This window comes from Ctenocephalides felis, unplaced genomic scaffold (assembly GCF_003426905.1).
Source record: "Ctenocephalides felis isolate EL2017-DRISC unplaced genomic scaffold, ASM342690v1 CF-g0.4_SCAFFOLD_01886, whole genome shotgun sequence".
Taxonomy (NCBI): Eukaryota; Metazoa; Arthropoda; class Insecta; order Siphonaptera; family Pulicidae; genus Ctenocephalides; species Ctenocephalides felis.
This window is the reverse complement of record NW_020538040.1, coordinates 43508841-43531781: the sequence shown is the minus strand read 5'-3', so window position 1 is coordinate 43531781 and position 22941 is coordinate 43508841. Positions and strand designations below refer to the sequence as shown.

Genomic DNA, 22941 nt, shown 5'->3' with positions numbered 1-22941 from the left:
AAAATCAGTTGATATAATTTCTGTGATTACCTTTTACAGGTGCTTTTTTGCTTTGTATTTTTTGTATAATCTATTGTAATGGTTAAGATATTATTAGTGCAGAGAAGATCACAAGTCTTTCGTGTTATAGAAAATATGTATATGAGGAATGTATAAAATGCGTATAAATTATTTTAAGTTCAAGTTTCCAATACCTTCCATTTTCAGTTTTTATAACGAATTTATATTGATCAATTTTTAAAGTTTGAGATCATAAACTAAACAACATTTAAAGATGCCAATATAAAATGCATTTATATATTCCAAAACTATATCCATAAACCTAATAAAATACGATAATAGTTAATAAAAGAAATATTTTCTTGTAACAATTGTCACAAAACATTGTATTAAAAATACTTAATAATTAACATCTACATATATATTCATTTGTGAAAGATAAGAGTATTGTCGATTCTGTTTAAGTTGAAAAAACAATTAAAAATCACTACAACTTAGAATTAGTGTAAAAATATTAACAAAATAGATTTATATTAAAACTTCTATGAAATCTTTGTAAAATCACATAAAGATACTAAAAAATATTCATTTTTCATAAAGGCCAATACTTATAAAATCTAATATAACATGATCCGTTAATTGATCCTTCAATATCATGAATTCTGCCGAAGAAGTAATATATACATTACAAATTTTATGATTTAAGTATATAGTTATATATACTCACAAAATATGTATGTATGTACTAATAAATGCATTCTCCAGCATTTGTCAAGTAAGGCAAGATAGTTCATAATCTAACAATATTTCATTTATAGATTTGCTAATGATTTGGTAGTTCAACCAGCGTTATATCGAGCAAATCATCCTCTGATCTTCTGACTTCCAATAGAAATAGGTCTTCATTACAGTAATATGAAAGCATTTCATTGTCTATTTTGGCCGTAATCCTGAAAAAAAAGTAAATATTATTACAAAATTATAATTAAGAATATTTCTGCCTACTTCCTACTTCTCTAAACCATAGAAAATATAAATACAATATTAATAATACTATATAATAAAAAAATGTTTTGCAATAATAAAAATATTTAGTATGTATTATGACTAGAAAAGTTACAGTTTTAAGGATAGAGCAGATTTTTTCCAATTAATTTTTTAAATTTCTATGTTTTAAGATAAATTTTGAATGAGATTATAATAAAATTGCAATAAATTTTACTATTCAAAAGTTACTCAATAAATATATTTATAATAAACATGCAGACTTAATCAAAAATAAAAATGCACAGGTTCTTTGAAATGCAATTTAGTGACAAATTTACTAATTTTATTAAATATATTTATTTTTGTTATAATAAGAATAATTATTGAAAGCAATAAATATTAATTTCCTTACTTATTTCTAAACAGCACAAGAAAGCTACTGTCACCATATGTTAAAAAACCAGATGATTTATGGTAATGATTGTAAAACCAAAAACAATCAAAATTAGTATGTTAATGTTATGTTATCATACATGCAAACGTGTCTACGACAATGGATTTTTAAATCAATAAAAATTTGGAAAAAGAATTACAATAAAGGCTTAATTTGTTTAAAATACTATAATACGGTTCTTATTTAAAACGATAAATAAGCTCTTGCTAAAGGAAAAACTTACCCTTTCATGTTTTTTCTATAAATGTTATTTATGCTTGAAGCAGAAATTTTGTATTTATTTTCGATCTGAAACAAAAATAAGCAAAATAGTGCGTTAACACAAAGGTTTTAATTTACTTTGATATTTAAAAAACATCGATCAAATTTATGTGTTGTACATAATTTTCAGTACTTTTTGCGTTATTAAAATTACATTTCATAATGAATGTAAATTTTAAATACAACCACGTTTTCAAAAATACATTTTGCTAAATATAGCAAAGCTAACATCACTATTAATTTAATTTGATAAAGTGTTGTAAGTATGCACGTAAAACACTTTTAATAGAAGGAACATTTAAAAAATAGTCGCGATAGATTTTGTAATTTAATAAATTTTTAAACATCAACAATATGCATTCTCTGATGAAAATCGATGTAAATAAAACATTTTTTGGGTAACAAATTTTCACAAAACTATTTGAAATCAACTATCAAGATTTGTACTTTTTTATATGACATACATTCATATATATCATAAACCAAAGTTCACAATAAAACATATTAACAATCATATAATAATATTTCCATGTAGAATGAAAAATGTACATGAAACTAAATTTCATAATATCTCGAACAATTTACCTTGAATCAGATGTGTTCGTTATTTTGTGTTAATTCAAGCATTTGTTTTTCATTTTGTTAAACATAAATTAGTTATTATTGTTGCATATTATTAACAAAACATCGCACAATGTACAACATTTTATATATTCCATCCGTCTGCGTTAAAAAAGCGCATCCCAAAAAAGCATGACAAATATTTTTGGATGAAAATTGTAACAAAAATGATTCCAAACCAAAACATAAATTGAATATAAAAAGAACTATGACGACTAAAGTTCTTAAAAATGTAAGTTTTTTCATACACACATACAGTTTTCATTTGGAATACAATGTATTACTTTTATTATGAAATATGTTATGGACAACACATATATTTGTAAGTACAATCTAACAATTTGGCAAACCATTTTAAATCCACATTCGAAACAATCAGATGAGCGACAAAAATTTTGCTAAGGGTCAACAGTCGCTGGCATATAATTTGAACGAGAAACTCACGGAATATTGTTAATACCATTTAGAAGGTATTGCCAACCACCAATGACTCGAGTTTCTGGTACCATCGACTTTTAGGAAAATTTTTATGGCTCATCTGATAGGCTCCTTATATGAGAAACATTTGAAAACACTTACGGCATTCAGTAGGCCCTGTGTGGTGGGCGGCACGACGTGCAGCGGAGTGTAGACGTCTTCGGCCTCTTGACGCACGTACAGCATAACGCGCTCGCTCAACGGCGGCGGCGACAGGCGAGATCGTTTGATCATGGGCGGCGTGAATTCGGACGACATGCCCTGGTCAAGCATATCGACTGTTTTCTTGTCACTGAAAAAAAAATCAATATTATAACTGATTTTGTCCATAAAATACTGTAATCTGAGAAAAAAGCAAATAATAACAAAAGATTCAAAAACAATCTACCATAAACTTTTTTTTTTATTGTTTCCACAACAATCAGAACTCTTTATTACTGTTCTATAAGCTGTTTTTGTGAATGACTTATGACCTAAGGTATTGATATGAGAAGCAACCCATCGGTTCATCATTCACCTATGTGTGAGGTTTATATATTAGCACTTATGTTTAATAGTGTGCATATGATTGTATGCAACTATGTCCACGAAGGACGATTTCCACTTGGAATTATATTGTGATCTATAACCCCAAGTGGAAATTTGACATCAAAGTTGCCTGATGTCAGGCTTGGCACCATAAACTTGGCGCCGCATTCTGACAAAAACGTATCTGCTGTGAACTTGGTATTATCGTGCTTCGTGCATGTTATGCAATTTGTTTTATAGGAATTAGGGGAATTGAAGAACATTTACAATAATATCTAAATTTATTTCCTGCATTATGGTAAAGTTTAAAGCAGGCATAGCAGGTTGATTCCAATGTCGTTATAATTGATTAGCGACGTGACAGTGTTTTTTATCATTCTACAGAAAAATGTAGTAAATCATCTTGTTAGATGAAAAATTTACTTTACGAATTGCTCGGTATTTTTTATAAAAAAAGAATGAAAAATATTTTGAAAACTACAAACAGTAATATTTTGAAAAGAGAACACTGTCTTATCACTGCATAGATTTATTCTAAGAATGAGCAAATTTTTAATTCACGGACCGCATTTATATTTTTAAATTTTATGGCGAGCAACACTAATAATTTACTAAGCTTGATATATATTAATGAACATTGAAACATGAAAAACTAAATTAAAATAAGTTAATATTCCTGAATTAATGCAACAAGAAAAAAATACATTATAATTAATTTATTGATGAAAGACAGTTGATGAAATAAATAAAATTCTACTTTAGAAATGCTTAGCGGTCAGTCAGAAAAATATTTAAAAGCCCGCGGGCCGCAGGTTGCTTATCATTGATCTATTATATTCGACGCTTCAACACGAACTGATACATCTTCAAAGTGCTGCAGAAGAGATAGGCTCACAATCAGGAGAGCTAAGTGATATGCTAGACTCACGTCGTCCCCAAAAGGACACAAGCGAGCGCAAATGGTTAAATTAAGTACCAGGAAACAAATGAGCACAAATAAGACAGATAAATTTTGAGTCATCTTAATGAATTAGTTTTTTTTATTTTAAATACTTACACAGACGTGTCTGGTGGAAAATGATTATGGAACTTGAGAGTAGGCGTAGATGGTGGCTTTGGGGTATGCAGTAAGAATGGTGAAGTTCCTTTCATGTCACCTGCTCCGAGAGATGCTCCTTCAGAGTTTTCATGACCATAGAAACCTTGCAATTCCATAGACGTCAACTAGAATTAAGACAAATTGATTATATATAATAAATCTTCAATAAGCATAATATTTCACTGTATTTTTTAAGAATCTTCAGGATCATATCTTTTGATATTTAGACAACATTATTCCTATTTTATTAATTGTGTTTTTTTAAGTTTATTTACCTTATCGATGTCCTCAGCAGGTGAAAATAGCACTGGCGGTTTGTTCAAATCGCTCATGCTGTAGAATTCGCTCCTTTCGACAACGGGATGGTAAAGTTCGTCCAACTTCTTGCGTCCAGTTGCTGTCATTTTCCTCTTTGCCGCTCTGCGCTCTTCGTCGCGTGTTTTACGCTCTGCGCCCTGGAAAATAATAAAATTTATTATAACAATTATTGTTACTTTTATTGCTTCATTGTCATAATTAATAACAAAAGCGCTTTTATTTTAAACGCATTAATATTGCACGATTAACAATTCCATGTTTAACCTGGATTTTGTTCAAACGGATCTGTTTACAGTCTGATTGGTCAACCGTGAACTTTTTAATTTTAATTGAAGTTTTACTGGATTTGCATCATTTTCAAAAATTATATTAGTATTAATCGAAATTCAAAATTAATAACGGCCAGACTTATTTGCAGAACGGAAAAGTAACTGAATAGAAAAGAAACGAATTTAATTCGTATCATTGATAGTGATCACTTTTCCCAACGGCTTGATAACATTTATTCAACACTTTGACGTTTTTAAGACGATTTAAACCAAAATATGTCATTGTTTGATCATATCAATTTTACAAACCATAAAAAATAAACATCGTCTTCTTTCGTAACACAAAAATTTCGACATAAAAAATCCGTGAAGACAACGAAATTCCGCTGTTGTATTAGCCATCAGAAGGTCAACGGAGGTCACTAGCGATTGCTTTTTCGATACCGATGTCGTTTTGATGATTTATTTTGAAAATAAAACGAAAAATAAAAAAAATATAATCTGTTGCCTTTCGGATCTATTCGCTCATAAGTTTTAATTTATTGCGCTAATTGTCAATTCAGCATACACCTGTGTCCGAACACGGAAACACGTAACACTATATAAATATACGTTAGTTAAATATCATAGATACATTTCAAAGTCGACTGGAAGGTCGCGCTAATTCTTATAGATAGTATAAAATTTATACACAACTATATTTTATTTAATTAATTAATGCACGTTCAATATTTAGATTTTTAGCAGCAGACAAGCATGGCAAAACGAATCAAAATTGTAAATTATTGACATTTATTTATTTTTATAACACATTTGATATAGAATTTAGGGGCTTATATAATGGTATAATATTCGAATGAAATTAACAACCAAAATTGATAATAATTTTACTGATTAAACTTTATAATGAACAACGAGCTTGTATCAATCTACTTACAATTAGTTATAGATTTAATCGAAGGCACTTGTTACTAATAACGATTCGTTAAATGCATCTCTTATTTGTATTCTATAATTCTAAATTAAAAATTTCGTCACTACTTTTGACACAAAATACCGTTTTCATGTACATTAAGAGCCCAACGGCATATAAAACTTCTGACGCACAATCAAAACTTTCAATCAGGAACACATTCTAATTACTCATTTAAAGCGACTTTTAAAGTCATTTATATTGTATGTAGAGTCGAGATATCGAATCGTTTTATATGCGTTTGTTAATTGCCTCAATAAATTACCGAAGGAGATTTAGTCCTCTGTCCGAGGCTAAGATAACAAATAGTATTGTTGGTAGTTTGAGTACAGACACGGATGAAGTAATAAATATTGAAAGGAACAGTCAAGTAAAGCCAATGTCAGATTCTGTAACACTTTAAATATTTTTAACATGCATGATAAAAGATTGAATGGAAAACTGCAGTAATAATTAGAGCAGCTAGATAAATTGGTTGACGGGGAGTTATTTGTTGCAAATTAAAACCCTAAAATTCAACAGCATCTTGAAGAACAATCATATAAAGAAAAACAGTGGAATAAACCAAGGATACAATTTTTGGATAAAATAGAAATGTTATGGTAATGTTTTGTTATGGGTCTATATTCGTATGAGTTGGTTGTGACAAACTGTCGAAAAGCTATGTATTTGTTAGCTATGTTTTACACATAAAACCTAACTTCGCATATTTGTTATCAAAGGAACATCAGAAAGTTGCACTTATGATGAAATTGATATTTGACAATTGTACATTTAAGAGGTTAGGTTTTATGTGTTAAACGCCTTATCGTACAGAAAATACATAGCTTTTAACAGTTTGTGACTACTCATACAATTATATACCCTTACCATTACATTTCTAGTTTTATACAAGTATATAGCTTTGTTTTTAATTCGTTTTAAAAAAACTGCCATACCGTAAATTTTCAATCTTAATCATATTCCAGTACATATTTTTTGTTTCTACAAGCATAATGTATATGAAGATATTATATTATTAATGGGACGAGACAAAAACATTAATTATCGTTTATTTATATGTTTGTGTACTACAACGGTGCTCATTATGCGGACGCGTTAAAAAAATATTAATTAACAACTATGCCAAGTAGTTATTACGCAACAATGAATATTGAAAATTAATTAAATATAGGTAAATCTAATAACTTTATCAAAAATTAGTAAAAAAATAGGTATTAGAAACTTTTATAGTATTCTAACAATAAGACGTACTTAGTAATGTTTTTTTCAATATAGATTGTTTTTTACTATACCCTTTATCCCAGATAGTATTGCATTCTCAAGCACGAGTGATATATAATTACAATAAATTCACACGAAACTGGCCAATATAAATCAATTTGAATGTTCTCGTAGTGATATATGAGACCAACAGTGCACAATAATCGCAAGTATTAAATCCTAAGTACCCTGGACGTGGTGAGAAAAAAAGTACAAATATTTTATTATACTTAGCCGAAGAGCTGAGATCAATATTAAAATACATTTTTAGATTTTGAATTGGTAATAACTGAGAAATAATATAAAAGGGTAACCAATGAAAATGCATTGTTAAAATCATATTGAGCAAAAACCACATTAGACGTTATTTTGAACAAAGTAAAATGGTCATATTATATGGTACTAATCTAATTTAGCATAGTACATCAGTTAAATTAAAATTTCACTTTTGAGCTTAGTTTGGCTTAAAAAAGGCTCAAATTAAAGATTATTATATCAAAAATGGCAAATTTATTTAAATCGCGCCGCTAAATAATAAGCACTATTATAAACAAGTAAAGTACAAACTTTGAAATTTTCGTAATTGCTTCAAAACTAAGAATATGACGAAAAACTCTGTTAAGACGATTTTCAGGACCAAAAACGTGTATTAAGCGATAAATCCTATATTCAGGATAAGGATAATGTTTCAAATTATCTGGAAAATCGTATTAAACATGAACGTCTCAAAGTGGTTCTGGCTTAATTGCAAGCATATTATAAGTAATCATACATCATATTTCTTTGTAATTAGTGTAATAATAAATCAAAATTCGATATTCTTGAATCGATATCGATGGTAGTATCAAAGTTTTGGGTTCAATAACTAACAAAATATATTACGCATTTATTAGTAAATCAACATAATCAGTTTTGAAGAAAAAAATTACCGACAAGAAAAAAGTGACTCAGAAAACTATACCGAAATTAAAAAAAATCTAAACAAGAGATTAGCGCCATACTGAGCGAACTCCTGAGATATATGTAGAGTGATTTGACACTTAACTGATAAATGTCAAGTTGTCAAAAAAGGTTTGTGTGTCATGCATTTAAAAAAGTAGCTGTCAAAATGCCTCTCGGTCGCGATGGGAGACTATATATAAATATAAATATGTTTTATAAATACATACATAATTATAAAGAATAAAATATAGTATAAATTCTTAGGTATTGTAGTGTACGAAAATACCCAATTTACTGTTCAATGCAAAAATAGTTTAATAAATAGATTAATTCATATTTATATATAATTCTTCCATTAATACGGAAAATTTAATCAATCATTCATTTTTATATACACGATAAATTTGTTAGTATAAATAAAATCAATAAATTACATCAAGTTTCAGAACATGAACATTCGACAAACCACTCGAAATTTATGAACTGTCAAAACCAGATTGTAAAGTCTAGTATATAAATTATCGTGTAATAAAGTGAATAGAATCTTGGAAATTTTGCAAATTAAATAATTAGGTTGATTCATAAATATCACAAAAATATACAAAATCATCAAATATGGTTATAAAAAAATAGACTTTAATAAAAAAATAGACACCTGTTAGTTGTAACGTAAGTTGATAATAAACTGCATATGCAAGAATGATTCTTTTCGCAATTATAAATATACAATTGTTCGGTTTATAATAATTTTATTTTTTACTTTACCTTATCACAGAAGACTTTGATCTGGCAGTAACCTCTATGAAACACGGTTGGGTCTCGTGGATCTTCAAATGTATCAATTTGGAGGTGCAATGGCAAACCCTGAAAAAATAAAATAAATGTATTATTAAGCACACATAATTCAAAATTTTGTTCTAAAATAATTATAAAAATCCAATTTAAAAATCCAATACAATATTTTTTACGATCTTTTAATATACGCCACCACAATAACATTGTCACATTGAAATATTTTGAGAAAGCACTTAAAAAACGAAACAAATTTTGAAAGATGACAATCATAAAAACTAACAATAAACAGATTTTTATTACTGCTCATAAGTATGCGCTTAAATTATTTTTTCGTTACGATTAAAATGATATTGAATTTAAAAAATATAATTTATTACTATATATTAAGGAGTAAGTGGTGATTGTCAAATAAAAATATTTATTTATGACTTTTCCGTTAGATCTGTAGACGTTTTGCATCTTGAATGCGATTAAGAACATATTAAATAAAATATGCACGAATTATGATTGGTTTAATGTGGCCTAGCTAATAAAATCACCGTTGGCTGAATTAAAATTAGAAAATATGAATAAAATTGAAAAAATCTATAGATTATTTTATTGAATATTATACTTTTGCATATGGATATATTTAGGCAAATGATTATCCTAGATATTCTTATTTGACTATTCTACTTTCATTTATCACAATTGAGTATAAATAATTTAGTTTCAGTCATATCAATGCATCCATCTTCATTATTTTATCATTTTGTAGTACTGCCCTAGAACAGATCCGTAAACTGAGTCAAATTCCAATTCGATTCAAGGAAGAATAGCGTGAGTGATTTCCCATTGCCATTCTACATCGCAGTGCCCGAAATAAACTATTTCCAGTTGGAAACATATTTTTCATCTAAATTTTCACCGTCCACTCTAATCCGTGACTTTAAACATTATATATATAACACATATAATGTAATATAATTTCTAGCCTTGCGCGTGTCCCAGATTTATAAATTACTAGGAATTATAATATTCATATTAGTAATGAGGTGTTTGAAGCAAACTCTTAGCAATTGAGTCAAAATGGTATTTTATGAGACTTAATAGAGAAATAGTGTGCATCAATATATTTGTTTGTAAATGATTAATTACATATAGAGCGCCATAGAATCATCTTCTGAAGTAGATTAAATTGTGTACCAAATACACATTACCGGTCATCTGTGTTAATACAGCATCGATTGCAGGGCATTGTTAAGTCAATATCGACTTCATATGAATCAACATGAAAATATTGTCCACATGATCCTCCGTTATATACGATATATCGAATGTCTCGTCCGGGCATGGGAAAATACTCCAAAGTAATCACAAACGTATAAAAAATACAGTCGCCTGTACAAACGAAATATCATACCAAGTCAAAGGCAGATAACTGTGCGTGAGACGAAGAGGAGAATGAGATGATGGCCATTTTAAACACCGAATCCATGTTATGTTAGCCTGACCACTTTTAATTAATATCAAAAAGCCTCAATAAAACACGAACGCATATATACCGGGATCACTGCTTGCGTCACATATACGATTGAACACGTATATAAAAAAGTTCAGTTTTTGGTCCAGAGAATAAACGAATTCGAAATCGTATGAATAAAAACTGACAGGTGCTACTTACTTGAATCTACCTTTGAATATCTCCAGCATCGGATATATATATATATATATATATATATATATATATATATATATATACATGCACACAAATGCATTAATAACTCAATAAAAATCATACCAGCTCACTTATATTATTTGTAATCAGGACCTATTTTAATCATTTCTATATACTGAAGCTATTCACAAAAGCTCGACAGTAGCTTTAACTGAAGCTTTCAAATCATACATATGAAGAAACGATGTATAGTAAACTATTGAAAATCTAAAATTTTTACCAATAGACCACTTATATAATCGATTTGAATGAAATTTATCATTTTATTGAACACCAGTATATGTTCACAAACCCCCTCATTATAGACGACGTATTTCGTAAGGTGATAAAGGTAGGTTAATAAATAAAATTTAATGTAAAAGTAAAAGTTTCAGTAAGGTACAAAATATTGAGTTATTTTATTTTTGAATTAATTGGGGTATCCGAAAATTGATTAACCACCGTTTATAGAGGTAGTCAAGTTATCATATATTATCCGTTATATACGATGAATGCTATAGCATCCACGTCAAGTATTATTGAATTGATTGGGATATCTAAAAATTAATGAAACACCGTTTGCACGGGTAGTCAGATTATCATATTTTAATCGTTATATACGATGAATGCTACAGCATCCACGTCAAGTATTGCGCTGCTAATTTACGCAATGTGATTGCCCAAGCTAATACCTGAAAAATCAGTTAGTTATTACTCTGACAGGTAAAATAATGACATAAACGTGAGGTCATATAAAATAAAATTTAAAATAATTGACTTTAAATTTTGAATGCTATAGCATTAATGTCATTCTGCAATGAAAATGAATGCTATAGCATTCACGACCGCGAACGTGTTGAAATTGTGCGTTTTTCTTTTAGCAAAAGCTCTTTTTTATACCCTCTCTGGAGTTATTATTTTATTATAGATTTTGTTTAATGGAATTCAGACTGTGTTACCAATTGATACATTGTCCAACCAGTTAACTGTGATTGACAAATATACTCGTGATAGACAAGTGGCAGAATTTGGTGTAATAACGAGTATACCTGCCATGCCTATAAATCTTTGTTTATTGGCTATTTAGGTTGCAATTTTTTTAATAGAAAAACAAAACATATTCTCAAATTTCAAGATATTTGCAATAATAGAAAATAGTTCTAATTATAAGTGGTCTTTTACCTCAAAAACAACATTTTACCTCGATTCTGACTAATCAAAACTGTGAACGCACAGTTCAATGAGTGCGCCACAGTTAACTGGTTATTAAAACCATTATATATCAGAATATTGTTACCCAGCAATAACTCTTATTGTCGGAGCAACTAAATATTCCGGTAATCATCAATAAAAGAAACGAAATATTACGTGAGCACGGAGTCGTGTCTATATAAAGCTTACGTAGTCACGCGTAGTGAATTGAAATTCACATATATAAACTGAATTTGTGTATGTTATATAGAAATGTCAATGTTTACAAACGGAACCAAAGCAAAGTGACCATGGTACTAATGGCCACTGCTGCCTTAGATCTCGGATGGTGCATCCGGTGTTAATTCTTTGATCTGCCCGCATGCGAGACCGAAGTGTTAATCCATAGAATTTAAAAAAAAAAATCAATACAAAAATTTTTGTTTTCATTAAAAAAATAAGTTGATTTTTTGCTAGAAAATTTGATTTGCTAATTTCATATTTCCTTGATTTTTCATTTAGAATGACAACAAAATTGGATTAAGTACCTATGTGTGTGTATGTGCAATTCTTGACTTTCCTTCGACATTTTTTCAAAAATTTATAAGTCATTCGATAAATTTAGGTAAGTATTCGCATTAATCAGTCTTTCGAGGAGATAAGCTTTTTTAGATTTTGCAGAGAACTGAAAACGGAAAAAATCTTAAACCGATTTTGAAAATCTTAACACTTTTCAAAAGATATCAGTCGAAAATTGTACTGATTAGTACTAGGAGAACCGCCGGATCGTTTCTTCGTAATTAATATTGAGAAAAAAAATCGGCGTTTTTAATAAATTGTTTATGGTTATAGAGTTCATGGTCTTAACGATCATCCTGAAATATTAAGGTCTTACGAAAAGTGGTTTAATTAGAAAAATGTTTGAAATAGTAGGCCGTTTATCTATACATCTATTGTCGTACATCTATTGTCGCAATTATTAAATTTGCTAAATTCAAATTTCTATGGATTATACGAAAAATTAATACTTATCGAGTAATTTTTGCAACTTGCCTTAAGGCAAAATACACGTAGTTATTGCATCGTCTTCAACTTGCTTAATAAAATTACTAATAGTTAACTATTTTGTATGATTACATTAGACCTGTTTACCGAATAATTAATTTAGAGCTACACATAAACATTAAATTCACTTTCATATATAACTCGAATTTGATTATCAATAAAAGCTCGATTATAGTTCTGTATTTCATTATAAGTGTAATCAAATCAATGAATGAACATAATGTTATATTTTACAAACATTACAAAAAATGCCTAAATATTTGTTTAACTGTATTTCCTATAAAAAGTATTAAAAAATGTAGTCCAAAGTTCAAATTATGACCGGAATAAAAACTTCATACATACATTCTAATTTTTTATGTCTTTTTGTAATTTCACACTTTTTATAAGAAGTTTAGAATAATAGTAGTATGAGGTATGTGCATTATATGTCAATGTCAATTTTTTTAATATCGGGATAATTTTCAAAGCGAAATGTGCAAAATTAGTCATAATTGTAAATTTGGGTTGAATTTGTATAAATATATACGATTTTATGTAAATTTTGGCAACTTATGCGTTGACATCACCGGCTCAATGTAACTTACAATAAATCAATGATAAAAATTACAGTTTATTGCAGATTTATGTAAAACATTTAATACATTAATTTTGATTCTACAATAATTTCTTTTGGACTATTCATAAAAAAACTGAAGTGTTTCATCATCTTTTATCACCGTCAATATATTGTTAAACAATAAGCTATAGTAGTTTAATAAATTGATATAATTGACAGAATGAAAATGCTTTATCATAAAACATGTAGTGTGTAAAAAATGATTAATGTAAAAAATAAAAGCAGTTTTTTTAAATATCGCTGTTTTGCATGCATTTTAATAAGGATCAAGTTACAAATAACAAGTTGAATTATTAATATGCATTTTTTATCTGTTTTATATATGACAAAGACAATAATGACAAATAAGTGATAAAGCAATTAACGCATGACTAATTTATTGTGTTAGCTCGGACAAGTAGAAGGATGATTTTCAGATTTTTCTCAAAGATACAATAATTGGATTTAATAGTTGCTCCGTTTATTGTCTCCGAGTTTAAGCGAGTCATGGCGTTTTATCGTCTGTAAGTTCATGCTATGACAAATGGGTATCTTTTCCGCGATAGACCTTGACTTTTTGAGAGTTAAGTGCAAGGTTTTTGTAACATAGACACTGTTAAACATAACGATATTTCAAGAAAACGATTACGATATGGCAGAAGACGTTTGCCGTAAATATTGTTGTTAATTAAAACTGCTACCGGCTCATTAAGGCTATTATTTATGAACGATATCAAGATGCCGTAAATTAATATGTTGATATACAGACACATTCACCATGTGATTATGCGATGCACGTCTATATTTGATTTGACATATATTTTATTATAATTAATCGAATCTGCTACTACATTAGAGCACATATAATATTCAGTAATAACAATAATTGAAATACACAAATATGATGTGAGGACAGTAGGGAGCTAGGAGATTATTGCAACAAGAGTAAGTAGTAGGTACCAGGCGCTTTTCCATAGAATCTTGAATGAAATTAAAATATTTTTTTATCAGATTGAACACGTAAACCACCCTTCAATATTATTAAAGTAATTGTCCCGCAGATCGACGAAGTAAACAGAATTGTGCAGGTGAGTCATATTTGACGAGCAATATAAAATTCATAATAATTCTTATTCCAAGGATCAACATATAATAAGATTGAAATAAAATATTTGACCAAAGTTGCAATAGGGATATTTGAAATTAAAATATCAAAATTCGACATTTCAATGTATAATAGTACGATCGATTTATTTACGTTATTTATTTGTACTTTCATAAATTTCAAAGTCAGCATTATAACATTTATCAACAATCAATTTCCACTTAATATTTTTTAAGATTAATACAAATTTGCCTAAATGCGTATAACCTTACACATAACCTTTTAGTCAAATTAAAGACGTTCGCTTCCTAATTATAACATTAATTATATCAAATTGCCTATTTTGAAATATTCACAAAGATAGCGAATAGATTTATGTCATTCGGATTCTGTAATAGCGCCGTTTAGCCAACGGCTAAGGAACTCGAGATCGGCGCACTGTGGCATATTACATAAGCGATATAAATAACTATTTATAAAATGCCAATAAAGTAAATAACACAATTAGGAAAAATTTTCTTAATTGTATAACTAATTTTTAATGAAAACCTTTGAGCAATATAAATAAATCACACAAACACACTCAAAATCACCTATTTAATGAAGATTCTATTTCATTTGAACAAGAAGTCCTTTAAATTAATTTCTTCTCATTCCTTGCATGAAATCATACTACAACTAGATATTTTCTTTGAAATGTTTATAAGTCATCATCAAATATTCTTTGAAAAAGTAATAACAATAAAACTCTTATGAATTTATAACGCATGTGTTTACATTCGCCAATCGAAATTCGTGCATAATTTAGTTTTATTAACCACGTCATGTTAATACTAAGGCGATAGTTACAATTCTAAAGAATTTTATGTGTAACAGGTTATATAAAAAAATACCCAGCACATTTACAATTACAATGAGCTGAGTTAAATTTCAACTTCATTCAGGGAAGAATAGTGTGAGAAATTTCCCATTGCCTTTTCACACCACAGTGCCCGAAATGGGCTATTTTCAATTGAAAACATATTTTTGGTCTATATTTTCAATTGAAAATTGATATCACAATTGCATGATACCAGGTTATCAAGAACCATCTTTATATTAACCAGTAATTGAGAATCTCTTATTATATATGAGATATTTGAATTTTATTTTCTCTACAATTTAGTACCCTGGGTCACTAATTAAAGTTAAAAATTCGCAGTAAATTCAAATATAAAATTTAAAAAATGCTTAAAATAATTCAATGTTCTTTCTGACTTTCACAATGCGTGAATATGAATCAAGATATTAATAATTACAGTGAAGAGACAATTGAAAGTAAATGTTCGATACCCCTGAATCTAACGTATACTTTATTACCCATCTAATCAGTCTCTTAATCAGTAAGACAATTTACACATCACTTGATCACTTGCTCAATTAGCAGAAAAGTTTTAAATACCTTTAAGACAATTTTATGAAAAATAAATCTTAAGGTTTTATAGTTATATATAAATAGAAACTTTCGACACTTACCTTGACACCCTTTTGACTGCTGAAGTCCGTGCTGAGGCACTGGACAGCTACGTTGATCTGTGGAAAAGGATAAATAAAATTAATATTAGATGAAAATATTTTTTTAATTTATATATACAAAATAAGTTTTTTATTGAATAAATATATATGTACAACGGCATTATTTATTTACGATAGATTACTTCCGATCTCGTAACGCTAATGAACGAAACAATTAGTCAATGAAAAAAAGCATCTCCTCTCATAAGTGCCGTTTTACAACTACCGTGTAATTAATCAGAAAAATTCATAAACACTGGAAAATGCCAGATATATTTAGCTAGTAATTAATCATTCTTTAATTAGCGGCAAACAACTTGGGATTAATAGGATAGAGCAACATATCATAATGGTAGAAAACAATGATTCTAGTCAAATCGGACGGATGTGAAAATTATTTTCAAATTATGTGGTCATTTAGTCACGCACGCAGATTTTCAATTTGACGTTCACGTTCGTCCCATTCAGCTGGAATAGCGCATCGCCAAAAGGCAAAAGATTTGAATTGACAACGAGATGGCAGATAAAAGATAAAGCGTGCGCCTTCGAGCTAAACTGAAGAACGCTTTTCAATCTTCTTAAGTAGAGTTAGAACAGTCTATTGAATAAGAACATTAGCAAAACATTAACTTGAAAAATGGATAAATAGATAAATTAACACGACGATCGTCATGTCAGTCATATGTGCCTGACACTAAGGGGTTCTATATGAGACATGTCAGACTTTTTTTTTTCTTTGATACATTATCTTTTGTTATAGATTTTCAAACATGACTATTGATCTCCTGACGTTGCTTGATTTAAGGCTTTGGCTGTTTACACATCTCTTGCCCTATATTTGCAAATATTGTTGTTAAAAAAATCCTAACTTTACTTGTTTCTGAGATTTTGGTGGTGGATTTTTTTACCTGAGGACCAGCTCTATATAAATAGTGATAAATTCGTAAGTTTTTCAAAATAACCGTTATGTTCTTACCACGTGGTAGAATGGTTTCAAAAATTGGACCATTACGTTGATAACAATCGTTCAATTTGAATACACTTCCAATAAAAAGATTGAAAACAACTGCTAGAAACTATTATATTTCTGAAGCATTCTATTAGAGAGCCAGCAAGAACGATATCTGACCTAACAGTATAATCTAATAGCATAGTCTGAGGTGTATCATTGAAATGATAAAACATCTAAACGATTTTGTACGGAGGAGTTCCGAACAGGTGATTTTACAAAATATAGTGCAGCACAACTAGGTAAGTGTACTATGCAAAAAGCGACTACATCTTGTGCTACTGAATTCCACAAGTATGCTTTAATAATGCCTTATAAGTGAAAATATCGGTGCGAGCCGTTCGAACATCTATATTTAGCAAAGTCTTTATATATAGACGAAGATAAACACAACTTATCTCAACTGTAAGCACATGAAACTTTGCATGTCAAGTAAACATATTATACACGCCTTATATGGAACGAATTGAAAATAAAATTGCAAAAAATACAAGCCATATTAAATATATGAATGACAAAATTTAAATCGAGCTTCCTTGTAAACCATGCAAGGGTATAAAAATTCCTAAATGTGCTACTAGGAAATGAATAAATGTATGGGAATGATAATTCTCGCTAATCAGTAATAGTAAATTTATAAAAATAAAAATAATGAAGTATTAAATTATATGTAACGATGATCACAAATTATATAAGTCAATTTCGTCTCAATTATAGAATCAATATAGATTGTTTAAAATGATATATTTGTTCAAGAAATTATGCAAAATCTATTTGACTAAAACCGGTCTTGTGAATGTTTGGTATTGAAACATAAATCGAATATAATTTATTTCAATTAGTCTTGTGATATCCATATAATTAAAATGTGATGGATAATTACTTTGAATGGTTATATTTAAAGTAAATATAGTTATTTATTTCGTTTGCAAACCTCTATGGGCCCGAGTAACTTTCAGGTTACATTCAAAATGTGTCGATCCAAATAATTATATATTTTTTCTAATATGACGCATATATCTGAATTTTAAAACATTTTCAAGAAAATCAATATCAATATTCATAACCTTTTCAGGATTTTCGATCTGAAATAAAATTTTCATACACAGAACTTGAGAGTCACATAATTCATTAATACCAAAAACAATGGTTTACACAAATTTTTATTTTTCAATTTGCATATATAAGCTCACAATTACTAATTTTTTAGTAATGTAACTGAGTAACTGAGGGTTAATCTAACATTGAACATTTTTGACAATGTGTAACAAAGTGAACTTAACAATTATTAGATTTTTTTAATTACCATAAAAGTTTTACGTATCCGGCTACCTAGCAAAGACGGTTATGACCTGTACATTGCTTAATACGCATTAAAATTATTGAATTCAATTTTAATCTATGACCGACATGATCTTTTTGTACACGGATCAATGTCTTTTACATCAAAGGACGGCATTGAAAATCTTAAATAATCTTGTCGATTTTTTTAAATCAGAATTAAAAACAAATCCGATTAAGTTCTTGTGTTCTCTCTTTAAAATTAAAATGTATTCACGGATACATATATGTATGTTATGCATATTTAAATGTCAAGAGAAATAGAATTACTTTGTATCACAGTTTGTAACACTTTGCATCGCCGAGATGTGTAACTGTAACATTCGAACTACTTCGGTTGCTGATATCCTTATTAGGAAACTATAAATTACGAATTAAATATCTGTTCATAGGGGACAGGAGAAAATTGTCATTGAGTTTTAAAAATTATTGCATCCGAATTCTAGCAAAGTTGGATGAAAATGTAAGAAAGTATTACATTGGACTAATAAGGAAAACCCTGGCCTAGCTCGTCTCAGATGTTTATGAAACTTGCAGAATGGTAGATTTTATACAACTATAATTAATAAGATATTCGGAGCAATAAATAACTTAATTTGATCTAAATATCTAGTTCCTAAAATAGTAGTCTTTACGGAAGCAAACAAAAATATATGTTAGAAAAATATATCAATTTATATAAAACTTATTTCTTACCTTAGCACCGCTTTCAAGTGGATTCCAATAAACAGCAATTGCATTATGCGAAACCTCTTCTATGCATCCGACCAATCCGACACTGTTCTTTGTATCTGCAAAGACAAAAAAAAAATACATTCAAACTGACTGTTTGTCACAAGAATTCACATCAAGATGAGAAATAAACTAAGATGCATTTAAGGTAGATTCCGACGTTAGAAAGACCCACATAAATTTTAGACGAGAATTTTGTCGAAATAAAACTACAACAGTAGTAATAGTAAGTAGAAAATAAAAATACTGTACAAACATATGAATTTGTGCAAAAGAATTGCTTAACAGTAGATGAAAACTGTGCTTTAATTTATTTTTTTCCCTTGAAATAGCAATCGAGATACAATTATACCTTATAAGCTATTGTTATATGAACAGATATGAAGTGTAAGTTAAAAAGAAAAATAAAATAATTTAGGTTTCACTCCGTGAAAAGATGTCTTAATGTTTTATTTGGTGATTTAGGAATAAAGTTAACTTATTGCTGAACACGATATGAAATGCACTAGTAACGTTATGCCCCAATGTATGTATATATTATAAAACATGCTCTAGAAAATTAATAACTGCAAATATGGATGAAGTTGCAAAAAACTTACAAAAAATTGTTTAAAAAAACAACTGAATCAGATTATTATATAAAAGACAAAAAAGTGAAATAAAATTTTATTTAAATGATGTATGCATATTATCAATACTGCCAGTAATTAAAACTTCAGTGCTAAAATTGTATGTAATGAATTCATACTTGTTGTAAATGCTTTAAGGATTCAAAAATTTATCAGTAAAGTGTGTATTAAGATAAAAAAAAAACAAAAAAATATATAATGTATTCTGATGAAATTATTTTTTCCCATGCTTTAGAACCTTTGGTACATAAATGTTTCTTTCCAAAAATATCACTTTCTTTTTTTTGTTGTAAAAAGGTCTTCTCAATCTCTTCGGGAGTGTTAAAGAGTCCGAACTGTTTGAACCCTACAGTAGGTGTATAGTGTAGGAATTCAAAACACAAGCACACCTGCATAACATCCAAAACTTTTACAGAAACCAAACGCCGAGGATAACGGCGGATAGCGGATAACATACATATAACAACGAAACATAACATGCTGCATTTACTCGGGATTGGAATAAATGCTTTTCGTATATTAGATAAATATGGTCGTTGGCAATGAAGCACACACATTCGGTAAATGACACGAAAAACACATTGATAAATATTGAAAACAGAATGTCCTACGAATTCTTCTCCGACAGTGTGTTTGCAATTGTATGCATCTCTAAGTAACATTTTTATCCCATTCTAATTAGTTTAACTTTATTATATAAAGTAATAATAATTAGGGTAGGGCGCAACACAAGGGTCCAATCTGACTTTGAGCAATTATAATGTGAAAACCATGTAAAAACCAAATCAAAAATATGACAACAAATAACACATACCAAACAAGCAACTATCTGACTAAGTTCAGCACAACTCCCACCTAATTCATCATTGTAAAAATGTGTTTTTTTTTGTTTTTTAAAAATTTGTATAAACCTGGTCCTTTTTACCCCATAGGCCAGGGTACAAGCAGGTCCAATGTCTTATTTTCATTTTAAAGGAATTTTAGAAAATAATATTTTACAAAATTTTATGGGTGCATTTTTACAGAGATAACACTGCATTGTCTATAACCTTGATCTGGTCTTTAGGTAAAAATATTCATCAGCATAGTTGGAATAACTATTAATTTAATTTATTTCTAGTAAAATTATTATTTTTAAACTGAATTTACACTTTTTTACTATTTTTTATTGTGCCTTTTACTTTGCCAGGGTAAATGTGCAATTCGTCCTTTTTACCTCACCTACGTGTAAACTTTAATAGAGATTATTTTTAAAAAAGTGTAGAATCTAACTTAAAATTAACAATACATCTTATAAAACAATTAAATAACGTGAACTTAAAAAATAATGTAAGGTCTCATAAACTAAACAACAGTGCTCACAACCAAAAAAAAACTAACGGAAGAAAATATTTTTGTTATGGATTTTCGAACATCGTCGTTTATCTCCTGATAGTGACGCCGTAAGAAAACAAGGTGATGGGTGGTTATAAATATTTTGCGTTCTTTTTTCAAAAACTGTTGTTAAAAAAAATCCTAACTTTACTTATTTTTGAGATGTCGGTGGTGAACCTTTTTACCCGCGGAGCTTTAAGCCCCGCTCTACTCTACTGATAATTTTATTATTGGTGCAAAAATGCTGGGTAAAGGCTGCTTTTAGGTGAGATCAATCACTTGTATATAAAATCAAATAAATAGATCCTAAATACCTCACATTCAGGGCTATAATTAATTATCCCAAATCAACTTGAAGAATCTAATTAAATTTTAAATGTACTTTGCCAATTCGAAATCAATCGATTAGAAGACCATTTGTTGATCACTGTTCAAAAATATCCGCGTTCTTTTTCATCCAAGCGGTTGAATTTATCGGCATAGCAGCAGATAAGGCGGGTGTAATGAGTTTTGAATAAATGCCGTAAATTATTATACGGATGCATATGCGTGTAATGTAAGACGCATCGCGCTGAGAAATTGTACTCGGACTGATGGTAAAAGGAAACAATAAAATTAAATACATAAATGAATAAAACGTGCACTTGTTGCGAGTGCGACTCGCCTTCACACAAGTGCAAAGCCGTGTCCCGAGGAATAAAGATTTAGAAAATAATTAATGGAGAACCTTTCAATACCATTTTACGATAAAATCATATTTTTCTTGATTAAATTTGAAAATTCATTCGATATGTTATAGAAGATATTTTTGTCCTGTCTGAACGTGATATAGGAGAGACTGGGTATGGTTGTGCCAGGTACGGTAGGGACAGTCGTCATAACAGCGAAACTATACTGATTTTGAGATAGGGCCCAAAGCGAAAATGATGAAGTATGATTGTTCGAACAAGTTTCCATTAATGCTCTCAGTCAGTCCTTTACTGAGACTAGATATGGTTGTGCCAGGGTACGGTAGGGACAGTCGTCATAACAGCGAAGCTATACTGATTTTGAAATAGGGCCCAAAGCGAAAACGATGAAGTATGATTGTTCGAACAAGTTCCATTATTGCTTTCAGTCAGTCCTTTACATTAACATGATCTCTAGACCGCATTGCTTTTAACGAGTCAAAAGACAGTTTCCAAATTACCATTTAATTTACTTTTCTTCCAGCTAACTGGTATTTTAAACAAAGTTATTGCTGATAAAAAAAGTGGAACAACCGTATCCAGTCTACTCTACTACTCCCTAAAATATGTATATTTTTACTAAAGATTTACTTGAAGTTTTTTTCTAAAACCCTTTCCATTTTGCTGGAAATAATTTAAAATCAATTCAAATCTTGTTTGATTTATGTGCATTAAAATTATACGAGAGTCTACGCTTGTTTTCACTTGAGTGCAAAACCATGTCCAATAAATAAATAATATTTCTTACTAGATTAGTATTTGCAACAAACTATTGGAACAAATAAATTAAAGAGATAGTTTCCAATCACTTGTTTTAAAAATAAAATCATAAATTCTCTTTTAAGGTGACATTCTTTGTTGCAATAAATGTAATTATTTTTGTCATAAGGGGAATATTCATCCACTGAATTAACTGAACGATACAATTTTAA

At 29.1% G+C, this 22941-nt stretch overlaps 1 protein-coding gene across 1 annotated transcript in view; it reads right to left on the bottom strand.

Moving 5' to 3' along the window:
* Positions 1-752: 752 nt before the first annotated feature.
* LOC113376531 (protein grainyhead) overlaps positions 753-22941 on the bottom strand; it is a 461786-nt gene continuing 439597 nt past the window's right edge. The window contains exons 13-17 of the mRNA XM_026616482.1: positions 4703-4882; positions 4386-4552; positions 2903-3092; positions 1665-1729; positions 753-950 (exon numbers count right to left, since the gene is read on the bottom strand). Of these exons, the coding sequence (XP_026472267.1) occupies positions 824-950; positions 1665-1729; positions 2903-3092; positions 4386-4552; positions 4703-4882 (729 nt within the window). The 3' untranslated portion in view covers positions 753-823. The remainder of the gene's footprint in view (positions 951-1664; positions 1730-2902; positions 3093-4385; positions 4553-4702; positions 4883-22941) is intronic.